At 35.4% G+C, this 25,069-nt stretch overlaps 2 protein-coding genes across 4 annotated transcripts; both read left to right on the plus strand.

The window, feature by feature from the left end:
• The first annotated feature begins 1,487 nt into the window (after window positions 1-1,487).
• Window positions 1,488-13,249, plus strand: LOC139817030 (receptor-type tyrosine-protein phosphatase mu-like). Of its 3 annotated transcripts, XM_071784846.1 has the most exons (33): window positions 1,488-2,076; window positions 2,326-2,478; window positions 2,593-2,870; window positions 3,498-3,693; window positions 3,790-4,146; window positions 4,301-4,453; window positions 4,574-4,729; window positions 4,810-4,953; window positions 5,053-5,174; window positions 5,358-5,529; window positions 5,850-5,917; window positions 6,057-6,252; window positions 6,365-6,483; window positions 6,753-6,948; window positions 7,131-7,427; window positions 7,519-7,769; window positions 7,903-7,978; window positions 8,312-8,512; window positions 8,582-8,853; window positions 9,082-9,341; window positions 9,526-9,817; window positions 10,091-10,178; window positions 10,243-10,319; window positions 10,443-10,577; window positions 10,636-10,776; window positions 10,840-11,037; window positions 11,164-11,360; window positions 11,452-11,558; window positions 11,745-11,959; window positions 12,150-12,278; window positions 12,352-12,506; window positions 12,683-12,818; window positions 12,964-13,249. In XM_071784846.1, exons 1-33 carry the CDS (start codon window positions 1,854-1,856, stop codon window positions 13,036-13,038), a joined length of 5,835 nt encoding a protein of 1,944 aa, XP_071640947.1. In that variant the 5' UTR covers window positions 1,488-1,853; the 3' UTR covers window positions 13,039-13,249. The 3 variants fall into 3 exon arrangements, with proteins under 3 accessions (XP_071640947.1, XP_071640945.1, XP_071640946.1); XM_071784844.1 differs by having other exon boundaries at window positions 8,312-8,853; XM_071784845.1 differs by having other exon boundaries at window positions 4,304-4,453; window positions 8,312-8,853.
• A 1,212-nt stretch (window positions 13,250-14,461) lies between these two features.
• On the plus strand, window positions 14,462-19,259 carry LOC139817050 (probable inactive tRNA-specific adenosine deaminase-like protein 3). Its single transcript, XM_071784888.1, has 2 exons — window positions 14,462-14,725; window positions 17,506-19,259. Exon 2 carries the CDS (start codon window positions 17,514-17,516, stop codon window positions 18,780-18,782), a length of 1,269 nt encoding a protein of 422 aa, XP_071640989.1. The 5' UTR covers window positions 14,462-14,725; window positions 17,506-17,513; the 3' UTR covers window positions 18,783-19,259.
• Window positions 19,260-25,069: the final 5,810 nt, after the last annotated feature.

Here is a 25,069-nt window from a genome sequence, read left to right on the forward strand (position 1 = left end):
AGTTCTTTCACGAATTATAGATCGTGCGACACGAGCTTTTCAAGGAAATGACATCACTAGTAAAGGTAAAAGGTTTCGAAAATTACGTTAGACAGGGGATAAAGGATTATTCGATAAGCAGTACGAGGTGAGTTCACGACTCCTTGATTTTAACTTGTTTTTGACGAGAAATCTTATTTACAAAAAGAATAAAAGAAATACTAAGAACTGTCCCTGCTAAATAAATTTTTCTGACGCATAGAGACGTTGCGACGCAATAGTTTGACTATCATCTACGTGAGTATCGATTGTAAAATCCTGGTGGTAAGCGGTGCGTCGAGGATTATCTTCAACATCTACAGAGATACACTGGTATTGTGGGTAACCCACCGCGACATCAAAGATCATGACAAAGAAGCAAAATTATCAGGGAAATGAGATTGTAAAAGGAATAGCAATGTTACAATCAAAGTACTAATGTCAGGTTAATATTTTGCGAGTCTAAAAATTATATTATATTATATATTAAAGCCTAACATTTATTAAATACAATAATCAGTTATTGTATATTATACTAAAATTAGAGATAAATAATTAAATTTATTATGTCACCTAAGAGCAGTTTATTTTTCTTATACCCCTAAACTTCAAGCAATAATTAAATTAGTAATATTTCTACGTTTTTAGAATTTCTAAAAACTAATTTTCAACGCTGTAAATAAAAGTAGTAAATTAATCTATTTATATAATCAATTTAATGTGTTGTATTACCTTTATGTGAATTTTATGTTCTTGATCTCTATATAAGAATTGAAAGATGACTTACAATTTTAGTCTTATCTCTTATCATATATAATACAGTTTTATCACTATCAAGAAAAACTTATATTGACATATCACATCCCGACAAGAATACTGTAACAACTCAAAAAATTTCAAAACTTTTTCGAGTTAGGCCTATAAAAAGTGTACCTCTTATCTATGTAGTATAACAGTGTCACAAGACTATATGCGAAATCCAGGACAGAGATGTCGTTATTTTTTTAAACCGGTTATGTTGTGGTTTCCTGGATGAATAGTGTAATAAGCGAATTTACAAGTAAATCACAGCAGACCTCTTCAAGAACCAATATCAATTTCATTATAACAACATGTCGCAATTGTAATTGCGTTAGTTATCTCACAATTAAAAGAAATGAAATGAAATTTATTTTCCTTCTCTCCTGAAAATTGTACATTTTTGAGTTGCGACACTATTCTTTTCGGGGTATGATATGTAAACGTGCAAGTTATTAGTTTTTATTAATTACTATTTCATTCACCTATTGTAACCTTTTAATTGTGTAACGTAGAACAGATTCATAGCATTATTTGATTTATTCTAGTTTAATATAAAAATGATGTATAGACATCCTGTGGAATCGTTATTTCCTGATGCGTCAGGCGCTTTCGGTAGATACGGAATCTGTTATCGCGGATTTACTAGAAGGAAGTCGAGTTCCTTTCTACCAGTTATTGCATGTCGTCCGGCAGACTGAACAGTGTATACGAACACAATACAAAATGTTTCGACAAAAATTTAATTCTTTTATTATTTCATCATTTAAATTGACTTGTAGTGACTGAAATGCAAACTGTCTTCAAATAAAGGAAAGTGATTTGTTCACGCGGATTATTTTATTTAAATGTATAGTGCATCGCACGATGGGCAGGACTGTATCATTAGAGCCCACTCGGTGAAAATTTTGTTGAAGTGACACGATATGAAATAACGTAATTAATTAGATATATAATATTTATTTTGTTATGTTGTTTAATCTACTTCCATTTTGATACTCGTTAGTCTTAAGAAGAACTGCATATTTTCATTAACAATGAAAAAAGCGTCGATGAATGCGCTAATTATATTCGCGTTCTTTATCTTCGCGAGTCAGATGTTGCATATTTTCGGAAAAGTTACCGTATTGCGTGGATCGTCATTTTCATTGAAACCCAGCAAAGTAAAATTGATATGCCTCTCAGAGGATGATGGTGGAGCTCTTGTGTGGAACTACAATTTAATCTGGCAATATTATAATGCAGAAGAAAACGATTTTAGTAAGTCTTATTCACAATTAAAATCACAATTAAATCACAATTAAAATAAGTATTTTTACAGCTTGAAAAGCAAAATACAATTAAAAGTATAATATTCTTTTCATCATTTTTACATGTGTACTAAAATTCTTGTTAAATCTAAAATCCTTATCAAATACTTACGTACATAGACTTAGTCATAAAACATTCAATTATTTTTACATTAATCAGCAATGCATGCATTTATTATAAACGAGCGCATTATTTCAGAGTTTCAGGATTTAAATAAATTCATAAATAATGAGATAAATTGCAAAATGAACGCAAACGAAAATTGCTTGGAGTCATGGACTAAAAACAACTGGAGTCTTACAAATTCTTTTAAAACACCTATGGGTCCGGTATTCGATCAACGATGGGAAGGTAAAAGCCTCGCAGTTTGACAAAAATTTGTGATATAAAATACATTATAATAATACAAACAATTAAAAGATACTTTTATGATAGTTTCAAATAACTTACATTTAATATTTTCAGAATTTAAACAATATAACACTCTTCAAGATACCTATAATGATGTAAATTTTGATTTAACTACCGATGTAAAGGTCTCATTTTCGGTTCGTGTATCCCGCGATGTACATATAATAATTTGCAACGGCAAAAATTATGACAGAGATCCTTGCTATTGGATTATAATAGGAGGTTGGGGCAACACAAAGTCCGTCATACGAAAATGCGTGAAGGGAGTGCCAATACCTGGAGAATATCCCAAAAAAGGTTCAGATTGCGATAAAGCACTAGACTGCATCGAGGTAAAAAATATACATTATGTTTCTCCTAATTTAAAGCATCGTTTCTACATATTACGTATAGTAAAAACGTGAATAATTAATTAAATAAAGACTCTCGATATTAAAATTAACGAGTTACACGAAAAAGTGGACTTTGAGAGTTAAACGTAGTTGGTTGTGCATAAGTTTATGCTATGTAACATTTAATTAATGATTTAATACAATTTGTAAATCATACGTTACGGCTCTAAGCTTTAAGCCATGTTCAGCGACGAAGTGATAGATAAATTAAGTAATCTTAAGTTTACCGACAAGCATAAGATAAGTATTGAAAAATTAAATGTATAAAGATAGTGTAATATTCAAGAAAAAGTAACAGAAAAATTCTGCAGATATTTATAATCTACAAAATATTCAGACTAAAGAAATGAGAATTGGAATTAACCGGCAAAGAGATATGCAATATACTCACAATAAATCAAGTCTAAAGAACGTGAGATTAAAACTGAGATAATTTTTAAACGATCATAGTTGACATAATAGAGTAAATGATACAATCAGTTTTAAAATACTCACCTTATGCTAAATCGGCAAAAATTGTCGCAAGATATTTATGTCGCATATTAAATAACTTCATAATTAATGCAGCACATACCATTGTCTGAAAGTGAATGGAGATCGTTTATTATTACATGGAACTCTGCGATGAGAAAAATAATTGTTTATGATACTGATAAGATTATTATGACTTATACAGACGAGGAAAGAAATAGCTTACACTCACATAATAATTATTACATGTTCATTAGAAGTCCCACAACAATGTTATATCGATTTCATATATGTGAGTACAGATTTTGATTAATTTGTGTCAAAATTATTTTTAAATTCAGTATCAAGTAACGAAAAACAAACTATATAAAAACATGTTTTTTTTCAGATGACTTTCTGCATACAACTGTCGAGAGTGCAGTCTTAACAAATCCCGCCTTCCAATTTAATAACAAAATGATATGCGTACAATTGTTAGTTGGTCTCTGCATCGAATGCGATGCACATATAGTGTTGCGTGATTTCACTAACGATAAAGAATTGGTAATGGTAATAGTAAAAGGAACATCGAGAACCAGGGTTCATAATTTACCTATGTGGCAATCTGTTAAAATCACGACAAATATTTCAGCAACCGATTATAATAGTTATAATAAGGTTATAATTCAACTGATTCCTAAACTCAATGAGCAAAGCTTGAATCCGTTATGGGCGATAGCGAACGTTCGTGAATGTCCCCAAAATGGTGCGATTCTCGTAATTTTTTATTTTCTTATTAGATTATTTGGACTGTTATTAATGCTAATTACCAATTACGTGCTTTGCACGTTTGTTAAATAATTGTAAAAGTCCTCCAACAATTTATCTTTTTGAATATAATTTGTTCCATTATTTCTTAGAAGCTTTGAGAAAAGGTGCTATGATTACTAATCAAGATTGGGACAAGTCTCGTTATCACTATTTTTGGCCGAATGTGACATGTCAAAAAATATTTTATCATGAACGCACTGTTGTGAATCCTTTATCGCGCGTTAAACCGGATATAAATCTAGGTATGTATTAACAATTGTTATGTTGCGTAACTGAAATAAGTAAAGTCGCAGTTTTACTGATTACATTTTTAACATGGCAAGCTAAAGATATTATTTTAAAATATATATAATTTTTTTCAGGTGACGTAAATTGTCCTGAAGGAAAAATTGGACCGCAATGTTGGTCTTCCTGTGAATATGATCTAAATAGTAACTCTGATTGTCGAGAAATCAAAATTTGTTACGAATATGGTTGTACGTGTGCTCCGGGTTACTCAGGAGATACATGTTCTATACGTAAGTAATTCCTAATGCCGATGGTATTAATTTTACTTTTACGTATAAAATATTCGAACATTTAATATTCGAGCTTTCAGCTTGTGCATCGCATACGTATGGTCATGGCTGCAAAGAGACATGCGGCTCATGTCTTTACAAACAATGTAATAAAGTAACTGGAGTTTGTCCTAACGGTTGCGACATTGCTAGAGGAATTTACATACCACCTTTATGTCGAACAAGTAACAATCTCTTGATACATAGCATGCTTTTAATTGTACTTATCAAACAAATATCTCTCATAGTTAGAGAAGAGTATAAATATATTAATCATTTCACAGGCGTAGACAAACCTAATGTATCTACGATCTTTACAAACGAGACGACCATTTTGGCTACAGTCCCTATAACATGGAAGGACGAATATGACAGAATAGCGATTTTATATTCTTTTTTCATTAAAGTAACAATTTAATATTATTTTTATAATGTTCTTTGAATTAATATTTAAATTAATATTAAAAAATTATTATTTAAATTGCTAGTAATTAAATAAAATTTGCAATGAAAATAAATATCTGAATGTCGCTAAATGTTTGATAATAAAAGAAAATGAAGAGATCAAGTTTATGATACATTTTTACAGGGTCAAATAAAATATCAGCAATCGTGGAACAAACTATTTCGAAATATGACACAATTGACAACTTATTTTGAAAATGTGGAACCTGGAACTACGTATCATATCAGTATCGGCTTAGATATTGCTGGTGTGCAAGTATATAGTGATTGGCAAGTAGCCGAAACTAAGTGCAATCGTGAGTCGATATTTATTTAGTTTATACAATGTTTTATTATATATAATTTGTTAATTAATTTATTACTATTCTAATGACAATTATTTCAAAACTTTTTATCTCATGACTTATTATCAATAACTTTATTATATTTATAATTTCAATTTTACGTAATATGTGCAAGACGACCAAAAAAACATTGAAAATATCTTATTGCATATGGAAAATTTGTTACATCTTTGTTATTATTGTTAAACGCATAATAAAATATTTTAGTTTCTTTATCTAGTTCTACAAATAATGTAAGATTTGCTCTAATAATTTTTTGCACAATAATATAGCGGCTGAAAACGTTGATGTAACTCCCGAAGAAAATGGCATGATAATTGACTGGCAAATCAATTCAAACGTATGTAGATGTTTTATGTTAAAGATCTAGGTTCAGATATCTTTTAATTTTTATATATAATTGCATTTGCACATTTCAGTATTTCGCATAGTATTTCGAATTGAATAAAATTTATCTTTGTTTTCTTTTCTTCTCATAGCAATTATATTCATGTCCGGCAAATTGGTATTTGCTGGAAGTACGCAATATAGAAACGAGTGAGAACATACTTTATAGACGGGCTTCGTTTTTCCCATATAAATTGCAAGATTTGCCGTCATACACTTCTTTTGATGTAACCATATTTCATAATAATAAAAAATTATTTTCGAAGGAAATTCGTACACTTGAAGGTGGTAAGTTCGATTATACGTTAAAAACATTTCAAAAAGGCGTTTGTTTGCACATAAATTTATCGTTGCACATATACATGTGTAGATAATAAATATTTTTTATAAATATCCACAGTTCCATCTAATGTGGTAGATCTGACAAAAATGTTATCAGCTAATACACAACTCACTCTAATTTGGAGGCCTCCAAATAAACCGAACGGAGAAATTGTTCGATATGAAATAATATTGAAGGTAATAAAATTATATATATATATATATATATATATATATATACAAAAAAAAATTAATAATTTATCAAAACCAAATAAAATTACTAAATTTTAAATTTCAATCTTGTTTTATCTTACGTCCGATAGAATCCTACAATATTATATCGTGCGGCATCGTTAAAAGATCGCACGTACACATTTAATTTTAACTATATATTTTTAATTACGATATTAGATATTTCATGTTTATGTACTTTGACTTTATAGGCAGATGTTTTATATTAATTCCAGGTTACAGAATACTACGGTTGTAAGAATTTAAAATTACCTACGCCGAATAATCACATTATTACAAAATTTACAACAGAGCCAACGATCACAATTCCAGACTTACATCCATACACATTGTATAGTGCGCAGGTTATAGTTCATAACTCACGACATTCCAGCGCAATCGCAGAGACAATCTTTAATACAATACAATCTGGTATATGTACATTACATTATTTATTAGAATTATCGTCAATGTTACAGAGAGAACGCTGGCTAATTCGTATAATTAATAGTTTATTAATCTCTAATAATGCTTTTGGTAATATACTGGATATCTAAATTACACATATAAAAGTTTATCACACAAAAAATAACAATTAATGATATATTTTATAGAGATACCATCAGAAGTATTTAGTCAGTTGAGAGTAGAAGGTTGGAACTTGTTATGGCGTCCGCCCGAAGATTGCACTACAATTTCAGGACCATTAATAGCGAGAATAAAAATACACGGTATTAGCAACGCTGTTCAAAACTTCAACCTGACGAAGCAGACTCAAAGCAGTAAACTCGAGTTAAAAGAATTAAAACCTTTTGAACGATATATGGCAACAGTTTATGTAATAAGAGAGTACGGGAGCAAAGAAAATGCCTCCGCTTATCAACAATGCGAGTTTGAAACTCCGCCGGCAGGTAAACCATGTTATTATTAATATAATGATCATTTTAACAGTTTTTAATAATTGATAATTTTTTCTATAACTATAACGAATCAAATTAATAGCGCCGCCCAGAGTAACAAATTTTGAGGTTGTCGAGATTGATACTCGTCAAACGCCTGCTATGATACACCTAAGATGGCAAAGTCCACTTCCACCTCTCAATGGAATATTGCGTAATTATGATGTCCAGTTTTGTAACAAAAATAGCCGGCATTGCTCAGTTGTTCAAGTTCAAATCAATGAGTCTTGTGACTTGTGGGATGATTACATATGTAAATTATGTAAAATTGTTAAAAAATTTCCTGAAATTAAGGTAAAATAATATTAAATTCTGTGTATTATTTTCGATACGTCTAGTAAACGTTATTAATTTATGTATGTAAATTATACTGTAATAGACAAGAAAAATTATATATATAAAAATTACGTAATACAAAATATTGTAGGTTGTAGCGTACAATGTAAACGTTACGCAACCAGGCCTTGCAGTTTTCGCAACTGACGATATGCTTCATAATACAAGTAAAAATTTTAATAAATAATTTTGAAAAAACTTATTAAAGCTTAATACATTATGAATTTTCTTGAAATCAAAACTAATTAAAAATTATAACACAATATATTTTATTATATTTTATTATCTTTTGCTTCTTCTTTTCTTTCGCTGCGACTATAACATATCTTTGCCTTGAACACCTAATACTATATGACCTACAAAAAATGCTAAAATCTCCTCTATTCTCGTTATAGCTGTTTAATCTGTGTTACGTGCAATAAACAATAATTTAGTGGCTTCTTAGAAATTTTTCAAAACATAAAATAAATTTAATTATTGTTCTGATGTATATATTTTAGCGCCGGACGCACCTGGGAATTATACATTTACAGTCAACAATAACAGCGTGGTTGATTTAAAGTGGCTCCATCCCTGGAAGACAGGTGGTCATCTGAGGTGTTTTCGTATACGGATACAAGAAACCTCCTCAAACCTGAGAAGGCGCATTTCCCGATCGTCCACTGATGTAATACTCGAATACCCAGTGACACAATACATGCGTAACTATACTAAACAATTGTACTTATTGTCGTCAACGCAATACGTCGTCTATATTCAAGCTGTGACAGTTGAATACAAGTCTGGCAGAGAAAATTTTGTGGAAATCCATACGCCTTCAACCGCAGTCTTTGAAAGCGCTCTAAAAGTTATGGTAGACAAATTCAATTCCACGATTTTATTAAATATACCGTCTGTCTTAAACGACACTCAAGACAGCACGATGCACATCATTGTAAAGGGTCCTAATCTCTGCGAGCAATATTCGGAAGTACCTGAGAATCTGCGAGCGCTAGCAGGCGTGAAGATGGACGAAATCGCTTGGCAAGCTGCACAAGTTTCGGTACATGTACAAAATATTCGCAAATTCTATGCGTGAATATTTTACGATGAATAAATTCACAATAATGATTAAATAATAAATCTAGCGGCGAAAACACAGCTAGCTATAAAAATGTTTTTCATGTGATTAATATAAGACTAATAGATTACATAAATCATTACTGCAGTAGTAGCAACAATCTTAATATGTAGCTTTGGAATCATATACCTATGTTTTTAATTGTGACAGACCAGAGAACTCGCTGGCATGCGATTTAGTATCGGCGACAATAAAATTTACGGCAATGTGAGGAATTGTCCCTTAAAACCTGAAGAGTTTTATGAAATAGCGATTATCGTAACCGAACAAAATTCGTCTACCGCGCCAATCATTCTTACGAAATCCGACATCCGCGTCGGTGAGGTTCCGCCGAAACATCACGAATTGTGGATCATACCCATTATATTATTCCTCGTTGTGGCAGGCGCAGTTTATTACCTGTATCAAAGGTAGTGTTCTTCGATTTTTTTTAGAAGATAGAGTAATATTGCCTATAACCATATTTATTAATATTTGTCGTGTAAGCACTTTAGACAAAACTATCTGCTAATATCACAAATAAAATTTCAATGAATTGCAGATTAATTTTACAATTATTTTACGTCAATCCGACATATGATTTCTATTTTACAGAAAAAGGGAAAAATTGTCTAAGCAGCTAATGCAAGACGAGATGGTTTTGTCACAGAATATCGAGAACTACGAACAAGAAACAAAGTACGTGATATCGAATTCAAAGCAAGATTTGTCAACTCCTTCTGACAGACAATCTCTATCGCGGGCAACTACTCCGGAAGTGCTGCCGATCGCCATCGCGAAAAATGACGAAAAGGGAGAAGAAATAACATCGCTAGTAAAGGTGAAAGATTTCGAAGATTATGTAAGACAGACAATACAATCAGGATTACTCGATAAGCAGTACGAGGTGAGTTCTCGAACTTTTAATTTTAACTCTTGAATTATCAAAATTCTTTTAGGGATTTCTCTGAGAACTTAATTGACATTTACGTCGAATTAAGTAACGCAAAATCTTTAATATACACGAATTGTGTCTTTAAAATATAACATTTGCGGAGAACAAAATTATTTTCCTTACCTTATATAATTATAATGATTGCTATTATAATCATATGCCTAGACCTAGAAACTTATAATTATATAACAATACAATAAGAATATTTTGCAATCTTTTCACGAGACGTTCCCAAGAGGGCAAACTCGGCCATGGGATTATGGGAAATTGCCGCAGAATAAATCTAAGAATCGATACGGAAATCTTATTGCATGTAAGTAAAAAATTGGCTGATTATACTTGTGCAATAACGAGTTATATCACGCTGATTCGTACAGATGACGAAACGCGTGTGGTATTGAAAAAACTTCCGGATGACGCTCACTCCGATTACATCAACGCTAATTACATCACCGTAAGTCCTGATATACATAAGTACCTTAGTTTTAATATGTTAATTTTTTAATTATATTTCTGCATAGTTACATGATATTATCTAATGATAATTTTTAAATTTGGCTTATAATTATTTAAAAAGGGCTATAAAAAGGAGAAACGTTACATAGCGACACAAGGACCCAAACCCAACACCGTCATCGATTTCTGGCGCATGATTTGGCAGGAAAACGTTCTTATTATTTGCATGTTGGCAAATGTGGTCGAAAGTGGGAAAGTAAGCTTTTTGTTTATTAAATTGTTAGCCTTTTGCATAAATACTTTAATTTTTACAGACAAAGTGCGAGCAATATTGGCCGGATATTGGCAAAAAGAAGAAATACGGCGACATTATTGTGCTAAACGCGAAGCACAATGTCTTCGCTGATTATTGCTTTAGAACTTTCAACGTCACTTGTGGAGAGGAAACGCGAAAGGTACCAATATTTTTAATTAACTAAACGTAATAGCTTCTATTAAGTAATGTATGTCAATAACAGATAGAACATCTACATTATACTGCTTGGCCGGACCATGGCGTGCCGTTATACACGCACTCCGTAGTCACATACTTGAAGAAACTGTTGGCGACACCACCTGGAAACGGACCCGTGGTGGTCCATTGCAGTGCTGGCGTTGGAAGAACCGGGACTATTATTTTGTGTGACATTTGCCTCCATCGAGCAGCGGCAGAGGGGGTAATAATGACATTTATTTACCGCTTCAGTAACGTCATTTACATTATTTAACTGTATTCAATATTCATTTTAATACATATAAACTACGTAAAATATAATCATCTCATCGGGAATAAAATTGTTTAGGTGGTCAATGTTTTTGCCGAAACGGCGTCTATTAGAAACGAAAGAGCTAATATGGTGGATAATAAACAGCAATATCTGCTAGCGCATTTGGCATTAGTGGAATGTTTGCTTTCGGTCCCAACCACATTGCCGTGTAACGAGACGTTACTGACACGAATCAAAGAGTTAAAGAAACATTTACCTGTTCAACAGCAAAGGTACTTCTGAAAAATTCGACTTTGATTTATATATTTATCCTTGAGGCAATTAATATGATGTTACAAAAGTACATTATGCCATAAAAATTAGATTACAGAACACTGCGTGGCAAGACGAAGCCTTGCGACCAGTCACGTCTCCACCGTCGTTGTCGGAGCGTAATCGAGCCAAAAACAGATTTCCGGAATTAATTTCAGGTTTGTTCGTGTATTTTAATTATATGGAATTTTATTTTATAAGCCTTTAAAATTCCAAATTTTGAGTAATGTTATAGTAAAAGTAAAAACCAAGAAATTAAGTTAATATTTTATGTAGTTTACAATAAATATTTGAGATAATAGATATACCAGATACATTTAGAAAGAATTAATTTTATTTTACAGATAAGGTCAGCAGAATATATTTAAAGAGATACCCGACATCGGACGAGGACAGCGATTATCTATCTGCCGTTTACGTAGACGGAGTAAAACTTCAAAATCAGTATCTAGCCACGCAGCTTCCCATGCCATCTACGATTAATGATTTCTGGCGGATGATTGCCGAGTTCAAAGTTGAACTTATTCTCATGCTGCAGCCGCCTGATTTTCAGGATCCTGTACGTGCGTTTCTTTACGTTAATTTTTCTACATATATGAATTCAACACGTATTTATGAGAGAAAGAGAAGAAGAACGCATTTGCAGAGAATATGTAAAACACATATATTAAATTCATAATAATTAATCTACATAAATATTTTTGTGCCCACACAATTATATATTTTTGAAATAATAATTGATTTTTTAGACTTGCTGCGCCATCGCTCCCGCAAGCGGCGAGTTTAAACCAATCCCATATTTGAATATCACAGTGAAGGAAGCTGTGGAGTTGGAATACTATACGTCACAAAAATTGTTGCTCGTTGATAATTCGGAGGTAGATCAATTCAATGCGACAATTCAACAGTTTTTATTTGCTATTATTTACTCAGCATGACACTTTGTCACAGAAACCTTCGAGAGATCAATCTGTTACTATCTTGTGTTTGACGGAGTGGAAACCTGGAAGGGATCAACCACCACCGCCGGTTATGACGATGGTGACCTTTTGGCAAGCTGCGGAGAGAATTGCTAGAGGCGATGGGCCCACTGTCACGCTTTGCCAGTAAAAATAAAAACTTATTATTCCAAAACTCAAAGAAAGTCTGTTATGATTCAAACAAATAATTATTCGATAATAAATAACAATCGCAGAATTTTTTTTAATGATATTTTTGAATTTATATTTTTTAAGAAATATTTTACAAAATATTACAAAAAAATAAAACAATAATCTTTCAGTGATGGAGTAACTGGATGTGGTCTTTATCTGGCACTGAGTTTCCTGTTGGAACGAATGGCCGTCGAAAGAGAATGCGATGTTTGTTTGGCGGTGCGAGCTGTTAGACGATCGAGATCAGATTTTGTTCGTTCTCTGGTAATGTATCAATTTCATAGCAACAGAAAGAGAAATTAAAAATCTTATTAATAAAAAATTTTAATTATCTCTATATTATAAAACAAAAAAATTAGAGGAAACTTAAAAAAATATACTCAAATGAGAAATTTTATTTCATATCTAGGAACATCTGGAATATCTATACGATGCCGCAGTTACATATTTGGAGTACTTTGAAACCTATGCGAATTTTTCGTAAAATAAAAGTAAGTTATCAAGATAAAATAATGCAGCAGCGTTACATTGTAGTAGAAAGTCGAATGCAATTAATATTTATAGCTATATATTATTAAATATACTGATATATGTGTATTAAATATTTAAGCTTTTATTAATATAAAAAATTGATTTTTGTAATCAAAAATATATAAAATATTATTATAGAATGTAATAATATAACTTTATGTTTTCCTCGGTTTTTCTATTATACGTCCAAGGTAAACCACCTTCGTATTTATGGATATATTAACGCGATATACGCAACAACGATCTTGTGATGCTTTTATCTGATAATGCGGGAACGCGTATTAATTCGAAATGTTCAGTAAAGTAAACATTATGAGTATATAGTATCACAGATAAGTGGATCTGATTTAAGAAATTCAAAATTAATTTGAAGAAATTGCTGCGCTTAGAAATTTTAAATATATGTACAACTTAAAATATTTGAATAAATTCAAAGTTATGATTCATAATGTATTTAGCAGATTAAAAATACCAGATGTAAATTAACATTTTTTTATATACCTACTCTCAAGCCTACTCTCTCTCCTATTTGCGTGTCTTTAATTAGAAAACCCATACAATACCAATCATACAATACCAATATAAAAATGAATTACATGACGATGAACAGTAAAATATCGCGATATGTAAATGTTAATTAAATCTTTCCATTGAAAAACGATGATGCGTGCTCACGTGCGCTCAAATCTATATTTGCGGTCTAACAATACAAATATTATTGCAGCACTTTATCGGATTTATTTGCATGAAACGAAAGGTCCCCGCGAAATCTTGCTACAAAAGTTTATCATAATACTCACTACAGGAAAGATTATTGAATATGATTTTTAGCTTGTCTAAAACTTAAAGTATTTAAAAATAATATGTATTTTTACTTGGGCAAATTATTTTCTTCTTTTATCTTACTATCCCCGTCATAGTCCTAAATATAGTCGCTATTTTTAATAATTGGATAAAATCTTTTGTAATATAAATATCGCAAACGTTAACAGATATAAAGAGAAAGATTTAAAGTAAATTATCAGTTTCGCTTTCCATTCTCAATTAGCGATTCTAAACTCTTCATGTGATAATGGCGCAATAAAGAAAGAAACAATTGCAAGTTGTAGCTCTGTCCTATCCCCTTTAGAAACCACGTGGTGGAATGTTACTGATAAATCCCGCGACATTAAAACTCAAATATTCAAACGAGGCTCCTCTTCGGATTCTTATTTCGGCGGCCATGACCGACTCGCGCGCGGATTCCGGCGTTGGCCACGCGCGAAAAAAGCGAAAATTTCACGGACCTGACGACCGATGACCGAGGCTGCGGATATCCCTGCCTCTCGCAAAAGTCTTTCATCTCGCCGGCAGAAGGCGCCGCCATCGTGGACCTCGCTGATAAACAGCTCCATGCTACATACCACAAAGAGACGCGAGAGCCGTCGCGACGAAGCAAACGAGGTGCCTCCGGCGCACAATTCTCACGTGTGCTTCCGCGCGTTTTCCGATCGCTGTTGAGTAGCCGCGCTCCAGGAATACAATTTACGGTGAATTTCGTGAGCGTTAGAGAACCGCCGAGAGTCACGGGGGAGAAAAAACCCGAGGGAAATTCAGGGCGTGTTTCGTGCGGCCGTAGCCGCACCGCCGCGGAGCAGCAGGTAAGAATTCCTCGAGTAAGGTGCGTGCGTGCGCATGGCGAACACGTGGCGTCGCGACGGCGCGTCACGGGTCATCGTCGTTCGATGCGGCCGCGTTCAATGGGCATCGTTGACCATTGACAGCTAGCGTCAGGCAAGCCTAACGATCGACATGTCGCAACCCAAGGCCGAGGAGGACATGTTTGCCGCTCGAACCTCGATCGCTCGAAATCACCGCGCGAGATTTCCCGCTCGCATTCGAATGAGCCCCGAACGAGCGACCTTGGCTACAGTCCATTTGATGTTACAAATTCTTTGAAGCGTCCTTCTTCTCCTTCTTTCTTCACTGAAAGAAAGGAGAAGAGGAATGCTTCGAAGCATTTGTAGTGTTAAGTGGACCGCAGCTCTTGTCCGTGAGGAAAGGAAATGAAAAAGAAAAGGGAGAAAAGAGCTAGATTCCCCTGGAAATTTTTTTGACGCGCGTAGCGGCGTTGCGACGCTGATGCCTGATGATAAGATGCCTCGGACGGCGCGGCGTAGGCGTCAAGCGGACTTCACTTGACTCCGCTTGCTTGCTGCTCGTTTTCTGTTATATAAGGATCACGCTCTGTGAATGTGCAATCTTGGACGCCATCTTAAACGAGCGGTGCGAGCTCGTGCCGGAATTCGAATGCGCTGCGTCCGCAAAAATTCTCTGAATCGGCGCGACGTTGTTCGATTCGAAAAATAATATGCAGGCGGAAAAAAAATTCATCGGAACTAACCCACAGCTTTTCTTTTCAACGGGGGACTGAATCGATTAAATTTTATTATGTATACTATAATTACGGGCGAAATAGACATTGCATCGATTTATGTGTCTTTGCTTGTTACGGATAAACAATAATCCTTTCCGCTTCTCTCGCGTGAATTTTAATCGGTTTGTTTTTCCGTGTCTTACTTTTTGCTCGGAATAAATTAAACGACGTTGTGAAAAATTAAATCAACACGTATCGCGACGAGCGTTGCAGAGAAAAAACACGCCGTAATTGAAAAAATTCCTGTAAAATTGATTAGATTATAATCCGATAACGACCGTTTTTTATTGCATGTGATATAGGAGATTCTCGTGCAGATCATAAAGTTTATTAAAGCTTATTAAACCAGAAGATAAATTGAATTCGGTATTCTTTACGTGTAAATATAAAAAAATGAAAGACGTATCTCGAGAAAAATGTACACAGCGCATTATCGTTAAACATCTTCCTTTGCATTATAAATGTGATAATAGCGGCATCTCCATAATAAGTCGAGTCATTGAATAATTATTATTAAGTTTATGAAGATCTAACGATAAAAAAAATTGGCGGTAAAAAAATTTGCAGTGGTTTCTTCCAATTGTATGATATATTTCCCGGATTTCGAACGGTGGAAAGTTTTTACAATTTCTTTGCTCGAATACGGAAGATGCGTATTATTACGGTATCACGATATCAGCTATCAGATGGCTGATACACAAAGTAGGTCTCCCAGCGGAGTAGCAGGTGTGTGTGCCGCTCGTGCGTGCGCGATTTGTCTCGGAAAATCGTGATTTTGCGTAAGAATTTACGATTCCTACAGCGTTATTTATCAATCGCGTGACGCGATGCATATCGGTTTTACCGCAACTCTGTAAACTGTACACGGGAATGAGTTACACAACTAAAAGACCTTTACGTAGGAATTTATTTACGCGGCAAAAAGGAAAAAAATGATATAAATTAATAGGCGGCCATGGCAAATTTATTAATTTACATTATTTCTTCTTCTTCGCTAATCTCAAGTGTCGCTTTTCAATCGTGTAATTCTTGATATTTATTCAGAAGTATTTACGCTTCTCAGTCGTATTTCACGCGTTTCATGCGTTTGAAGAATATATTTGCTGGAACTTTAAACATAGTGCTCACGTCAAGATTAGAGATTTTCGTTGACGGAGATATGTTCGATGTAATAAACGACAGTCCTATCTTTACTGCGATCAAACGTTAACGTTCAGCGTATGTTTACGCACAGTCGAAATTAAAGGAAACTTTGGCTCGAACTTCGGACTTTTTAACGCGACGTCTTGCTTGTTCTTCATGCAGACAGCTCGATATCATACAATTGCGCCTAACTCTGACAATCAATCCGACCGTGGCCCAAGTTGACAGCAATTTAAAATCGCTTCTGTTCCTTCGTAAGACGATGTCTCGCGGGGTAACTACGATTACGATTAAGGTCCATCCGAGCGCCGCGGGAAGGATCATCTCCGTTCCTTCTCACTTTCGCCAAAACCTCACCGATATTTACGATCGTGACGCGCGAAAGTGTCCTTAAGGCACCTCTCGCAATCGTTTGATATTTCGAGATATTCCAGTGTCGATCATTGACTTGGTTTTCGTAACACTCAGAATTTATCAAATAATTTATATTCACATAATTTATCTTTTTATATTATAATAAAAATCTATATTCAAAGATTTAGTTACGGCCATTATGGCAAATGTAATGGCAAATAGATGGATGCCGAAAAGAACCTTGTGTTCATTAATATTTCATTTTTCTCTATATTTAATATTATACTTAAATTACTAAATATAGCTTCAAAGCTAAATAATTATGTTAAATTTGTGGATTTACGAACTTTAATCTCGTGTAAAGGAAATAATGGCAAAGAATAATCCCTGCGAGATAAAGAGATAGCGATGAACTCTTCTCAGTGTATAATGTTCGACAGAGCGGTGTGTCGCAAATATCGTCGCCGAGGAATCTTCTAACGATAAGTGAAGGCAGCGTCTTTTCAGGGTGGAAGATGACGTCGCCGAAGAGTATCAAGGCATGCAAGATGGAGACTGCGACTAGAAACTGGACGGCGAAACCGATTCTAGGCTCGGATTTCACGGAAGTCCCTCCATTGCAAGAGGTCTATGTGGGCGTCTTGAAGCAACGGAAGGATACCTCCACCGCGATCAAAAGCATATCTACCATTTTGCCGGGATTCGCTCATCTGAAGCGTTGTTCCAACGGAAAATTACTTCTGGCTCCGCTTCGCTCGGACGAATCGTCATGTGAGAAGGACCACGACATTTCTCTCAGTGAAAATCAACTTAAGACCCAGCTGAAGGAGAGAGGATTCGATCTCTCCTTACTGGAGGAGGAATTTCAGATGACGAAGGTGCCAGCCAAGGCGCCAAGGACGAAGTTACAGGCCAGCGAAGCTTCGAAGATCTGGCCCGTGAACTTTCATCCTGACCAGACGATTGAGAGTCTGATCGACGGCTCGATTTTCGACGAGAATTGTTTGCACGCGATCGAGCGAATCATGTCGCTGGTAATAGAGGCTGCGAGGTTGGAGACGGTCGGCGATGAGCGCTGCACCGGTGCCGCGGCGATTGTCGATCCCGAGGACGGAAGAATCCTGGCGGTGGCTGCCGCGAGAATCGATAGGCATCCCATGTGGCATGCCGCTATGCTGGCGGTGGATCTCGTTGCCAGACTTCACGGTGGTGGTGCGTGGGACTTGAGCGACGAGGAATGCAAAGAAACGAAGGGACAAACGGACGCTGTCGAGGAAGATACGTTCGATGATGGAGGGACAGATCCGAGCGCCACGACTGAAGATCAGAGCTTGAAGAGGCTTAGAAGGATCAAGAGAAGGTACCAGGAAGAAACGCCGCTCTGTTATCCGAGATCTCTATCCTCGCTACAGTTTCCGGTTCAAACGTCCCTCGAGACGCAAGTCGTACGAAAAGGACGAAGGAACAACGGTGCCAAGATCGAGGACTCGAAGCAGAAGGAATGCGATGATAACGCGAAGAAATGCGGGCCGTATCTCTGCACGGGTTATTGGGCATTCCTGCTGATGGAACCGTGTCCTCTGTGCGCTATGGCATTGCTGCATTCCAGAGTCGCGCGGATCTTTTACGGCACGGCCAATCAGAGCGTCGGAGTTTTGGGCACCAAGGCGATTTTGCATACGGTGCCGGGTTTAAACCATCGATACCGAGTTTGGAGCGGAATCCTGGAACGAGAGTGCCGGCAGGCGGTGGAAGAAATCGATGCTCGTAGAAGTCGCAACTAGATGACGCGGTTCTATTGTGGAAGATAATAACGTTCTAAATGGGCAGTTAGTCATCGCGGTCTCTGGAGATAACTGAAGATATTAATGCGAAGCCAGAGAAGACAAAAAAAAACGTACACGAGCGAAGCTTATATTTCGTTGTTAATGTCCCCCGCGTTCGTTTGTCGTTTTTACTAACGACTTCTCATGAGAATTACGTTATCTTGCGTCATACAGATGACATTATAATGACATTTTTGTGATACGTTATCTCACTTGCACAATACATCGTGCATGTTCACACATCTGACGTCATAAAGAAATAAATCCATTCCAATAAAAGAAACCGCATTTGTGACACCCGCTAATACATCGTTATTCAATACTCCCTTAGCACCTCTCTTGTGATAGTATATTCCGAAAAGGCAATTGAACTTATTATTTAAAACGTTTTTTAATAGGAAACTTATTGAACAAATAAATTATTTTACACATTTATCAACGGCAAATTATTTCTTGATCCATTGGTCGCGCGGGAGCAACTTAGATACTTGCATACTGCAACCGGTTTTATAATTTCAATCGAAAGCAACACGGCGCAAAAGACTACACACATGGTACGGACGTGCATTCGGTCATAATGACTCTCGGTATATGCGTGACCTTGACGCCTCGACGCGTGCATGTACGTCCGCATCTGCTGCCGCTTATTGGTGTGCACGGCGAATTAACACTTGTGTTTGCCGACACACACAGCTGACGTTCGATCATTCCCCGAAGATTGTAAAAATCATTTCTGTACATTCTTTTGTCTTTCGTTTTCGATAGCAGAGCTTCAGCCTTCAGTGCAAAGCAGAGCCTTGGTGCTTGGACCATAGCCAAAATATTTTTTACATGAGATTTTCTACAGCCTATTTTAAAAGAAAGAACTCGATTTTTTACTGACTATACATTGATACACGCGACGCATCATTTTACCTCTTTATTAAAAATTTAACTTTTCCTAGGAGTTTATATATATTTATAATCGATGAAGACAGGCCCGAGTGTCGGGCTTCAACGTTCATTATTCGATAGCACAAATCATTTTGCGATGCATAATCGTAAATCATCGGTATGATTTAAACGCGCTTAGTCGTTTACTTCTACGCTTCGTGTCGTGACGGCAACTCGTTTAATTCAGAAACAAATAATCATGTTTCACCGCGACAATAATATACAATCTTATTTGTCGGTTATTTTTTTTTTCTCACACGGAGAAATCCAGGCACGTTCTCTGCAATTATCTCTCAACGAGAGGTGCTGATAATGAGCAAAGATCGACGGCGAATTCGTCAAAACGTTCATAACGTAGATAATATTACCAAGTTGTAGGACACCTGGCATAATGTTATAATATAAAAGGTATGTAATTTCATCAGTACATCGATAAAATTCGACGGATTTTACGAATGTTACCATTCGACTTAATTATGTAGAGTTCGATCTATAATATACGATTTAATGACACTTGAGAGCACACAACGCAGTCTGTGGAACATGATAATAATTAATTAAGAAACACTTGTTTAGCATTATTGTATGACTAACACGTAGCGCATTTTACACGTTTCTATAAATGGATATTACGTATTTTTGAATTACTATTTTGAATATTTTTGATGTGTCAAGTAGAAATAGTTTGAATAAATAAATATCTATACATTTTTTATACTAATATTTTAATTATTTGCATAAATAAACGTCAGATGATTTTCAGTTTCTCGATATTGGCACGAATTAAAATTACATTAAAGTTACAATTGAATCAAGTATATATATTAAAGCAAATATTTGATTACTATATATATATGTATAAAGTAAATTTTGTCTTTAAAATTTAAATAATTAGAAATAATAAATAATCTCTTGTTGCGATATTAAATATTTAAACGTCAAATTCCATCGATGTAGCAGGTTGCAACTGCTTTTATTGGTATGATTTCATGCCAAACTTTTTTGTCATTTTTAACATACAATTCAAGACAATTGATGTATGAAATAGATCTCCGAAATTTTTGCGTTAAATAAAAAATAATGATGCTCATCGCGTACATACAACTTTAATTGTTTGTTCATGACGACTTGTCAGGTCATGACTCGTTATGATAAGCTCGGACGGTCGTTGATCTGGAACAACTACGGATGCAAAGTACAAGGCAACATTACATCTACAAGAGAAGAACTTTCAATAAAACGGTTGATTTAAAAAATATTGTTAGACTATCCAATTTTTTTACTAAATGGAATTATTATTTCGTTGTATATTTCATGAAATTAAATGTTTATATGCTGTAGATCTTGCAGCAAGAATTTTATATATATATTTATATATATATATTAATTTTATATACAGTTTAAAAATGTCGCGAATGAAAAATATTCTGATACTGTGAGTTTTGGAAAAATATATTACTTTATATGACCATGGAAATAAGAAAAAATGCTATCTCCAGTGCGTCTACTTTATGGACAACATGAAAACTGTGTCACACGCTAATGGAGATAATCATCATTTTCTATAAAAGATCTACAGAGTTGACATTTTTTTCTTTGGCAGTACGCAAGCGCCTGTTTGCGTTCTAGGAATTGTTTGAGTCGCTATGAAGCGAATAGCAAGTACGCGATGGTGTGACCCTGCAGATTGACATCGATCAACGAAACTACAGCTGATCCATTCCGGAGGAGAGTCGCTCGATTGTTCATGAAAAGAGAAGAAGGATAGAGTGAGAGAGGTGGACGGCGGACGTGATGCAAAAAGTCGCGAACCATAAATTATGAGATGAGGAAGGCAATATCATGTTTATCTAACAGCTGATGAAGAGAGTTGCTGGAGAACGACGAACGATAATTCTACAATGGAAATTTCATATATTAAAAAAAAAGGAAAGCTTTGAATTGTATTTTGTGTCACGTATAGGACATATTATATTATAATTTAATATGTAATACACACATTGTATGCCAAAAATAATAAAAATAAATACTTGTGTAATCTCCCTTATTCAAGTTCGATTCACTGTCAATAGTGAGGTCATGAACATCGCTGTCACTTTTATTGTTTCAGACTTCCTACGTCAAGTCAGTGCGGTAACTTACTGAAGAAAACACATGAATAGGAAAATTTCGCGGTAAATTGAGAAAGATAGAACGCGTACGGCAAACAACGCTAGATTCCCTCGGCAAACAGCGCGGTCGGGCAGAAGCTCCGATCGAGAAGTAACGTCATCGGGAGGCATTCTTTGAACAGCCGGCACGTGACAGCGCTGACAGACACATCGGCACCGCATCGTGACGTTCGGAGGCGATCGGCAGAAAAGAGCGCGGAACAAAAGATAGGAGCGAAATCGAGACGAGCGTGCAGAAGGAGGAACTTTCGAGGTCGTGCTATACGAAAAGCCACGAGATATCAGAGATAACGTTTTAAAACTAATTAATCCGCGTGGTAAACAGGCTCGTCGCTCTTACGACGTGTCTGCCGGGACGACACTGCCAGTCACAAACTACGCCAATTTGCAAACTACCGCGGCTGGCCTTGTTGCGTCGTCGAACAGTTTCGTCTTAGAATATAAACTCTAACATCTGTAGATAACCGAATAAATTTTCAGTGTTTTCGGCAACGAGACACGTAATTCATATAATACATATTCCTCTTAATAAAATTAAGACTGTAAGATAAGTGGCATCATTGGTGATCACTGTTGTGACGTCTTAACTGATAATTAATACAAATAAGCTACTTGGAGTCGCTCCTCTCGAATCCGCAGTCTCTGTAACCAGAAGATAAGTTAGAGGCTGGGCATCTCTCCGAGATAAATTGGTAGACGGCGAGCGCAAAACTGCAGATGATAAATCAGAAATTTAATTCATCCGCAACGCAATCAGAGTTTCTGATGTGTTAAGCTCTTCAGGTGGACAAATCGCGAATTTGCAAGACGACGTAATCAGCGACAACGCTAGAGGATAAAGGAAACGCGTCTCGTTGATCAGCACTGAGTGGTTCCAATTGAGAGTCGACCCTCGAGAGTGGAGCCTATTGGCCAAGCTGTTAATTCCTTGAAGCACGATTGGATTGGATCATCCGTGGACATTCCAGAGTTCGTGTCGGGACCGTTAGACAATCTATCGACCACCGTCTTGCCAGCCGGACTTCTTTTTCTGAAAGAAGTTCCTGAACTCCGCATCTTGCTAAAGCTTAACCGTCGAAACGAAGGATTAATCGTCTGTGAATTTTTAGTGAAGAACATACCAAACAATTTAGTTCAGAAGAACGAAGAGGAAAACATTGACAGAATCAGAGCAGTGAGAACAACGAATTATCTTCGTCAGTAGCGAATAAATCTTAAAACAACGGAATACTCATTAACTCAAGAAGATTATAAGGTGCTTCTCGGCATCACCTTAGAGATTGCAAAGGAGATATTGTGACCACATTCGAGATTGTCAACGACTGAATGGCCCACATTTATTGGCTGCTACTTTTCGAAAGACTCTGGTAGTGTCACTTTGCGCAGTAACGGGGCAGGAACACAATACTGAAAGAGAGAAAGACGGATATCGTGGAGAGGGTTAAGTCCCTTTTGGTCCCGCCGGGAGAGCCTTCGCCTTGCAGATCGTTCTTAGGAGGACCAGCTTTTCTTTCGCTACCGAGAAGATTTTGACGAACGTGGTGGACGAAACTCGAACTTTCATTGACGTCATTCACGAGAGGCCTCGTTCACCTCCTCCTGGATCGGGTTCTTTTTTTTTAGACGGCACCATGGAACGAAGGATTATGAAAATGTTGTGATAACGGTCAGGCGGAGGCCTCTGATAACCCAAGACACTATCCAGTGTGTGAGCCATAGTCGTTAGAAAGCAATTGAGACGTATTCAACTTATCTCGTGCCTACCCAGACATTTCGGGAATACTCGCCAGTTGGAATATTTCGAGTTTTTTACGAGAAGTAAGCAGCCATTTTTAAGCAAGGATTACTCTTGTCTTCATCGACGTTTCTTTGAGTAAAATTTTGGAAATTAACAACAGTGCAGCTACTCGAATCCAAGAAGGCATAAAAGTTTCGAAACATCGGAGTTTCGAATTGATCTTCCATAAACGCAAGATCTTGATAAGATAATTAAAGTGTGTCATACAGAAACCCGTCTACCTCGGGAATGTTTTTAGACCTGCGGAATTGACGTTCTCTCCTGCCATTCTTCATTACGAAGACATCTTTTTCGGGCGGTTTTTATAAGGTGGAGGAGACACCAGGGAAAAACCATCGATTGTTAAAACGTATAGAAGGTTTGCAAATTATAATACTAAAAATCATACATATTTAAATTTATATAAAAAGTTTTTAAGAGAAATTTCGCAATGATGAAACGACATATAAACCATAAAATATATTAATATCATCTTGTGATAGATCAAAATTATTTTATTATGTAAGAGGGAATTTAATTGCGATTATAAAACATAGTAAATTATCTATTAACTTCTGGAAGCACGAAACAATTAAAGGTTATTATACAAAAAGATCGATTATCACGGAACCACTTCATGCTTTCGCATCGGTCATAGCTTCAATTAATGTCAAGCAGCGGCAAGTTATTATTCTGAGAAACAGCTACAGTCTCTCTCTTTTTTTTATTACTTAAAACCTTATATAAACGTTTAACAAATACGCTATTAATCACGAAATATAGAAATGGCGATAATGAGAATAAACATCGATCAATCAAATGACTAATCAATGCATTAAAGTCATTATACATAATGAATTATACATTAAATACTTATTTGATGTTAAAACGCTATGATTATTTTAAGAAATGATTTAAAGAATAACACATTTTTGCAATTTTTATATAAAACTTTTTTGATTTGTGTGATCAATGTTATTTTATTTTGATATACGCTTTAAAATTTATTAATATAACTTATTTGGTAAAGAGGAAGAATTTAAATATATTAAATTATCGCATAAATTTGGTACAAAATTGTATTGTTGTATCATAATTTTCTTATCGTTTTTACTCACAACAGTAATACATTAAATAAATGCTGTTAAAATTTTAATAAACAGGGCATAACAAAAATTGCTATCTCTGCATTTCGGACATCAAAATAATGAGCATGACGAAATAATAAACATATCGACTGAGTATCTTTCTCATTTCAAAATTAAGTGTTTGTTATTCACAGGAGAAGGTTCTCCGCCGAAACGGCAGCAGAGCTTCGGCACAACTAGGAACAAGATGCGTTGCAGCCAAGGTGTGGCGATGGT

The sequence above is a fragment of the Temnothorax longispinosus genome, chromosome 7 (genome assembly GCF_030848805.1).
Source record: "Temnothorax longispinosus isolate EJ_2023e chromosome 7, Tlon_JGU_v1, whole genome shotgun sequence".
In the NCBI taxonomy this organism is placed as follows: domain Eukaryota; kingdom Metazoa; phylum Arthropoda; class Insecta; order Hymenoptera; family Formicidae; genus Temnothorax; species Temnothorax longispinosus.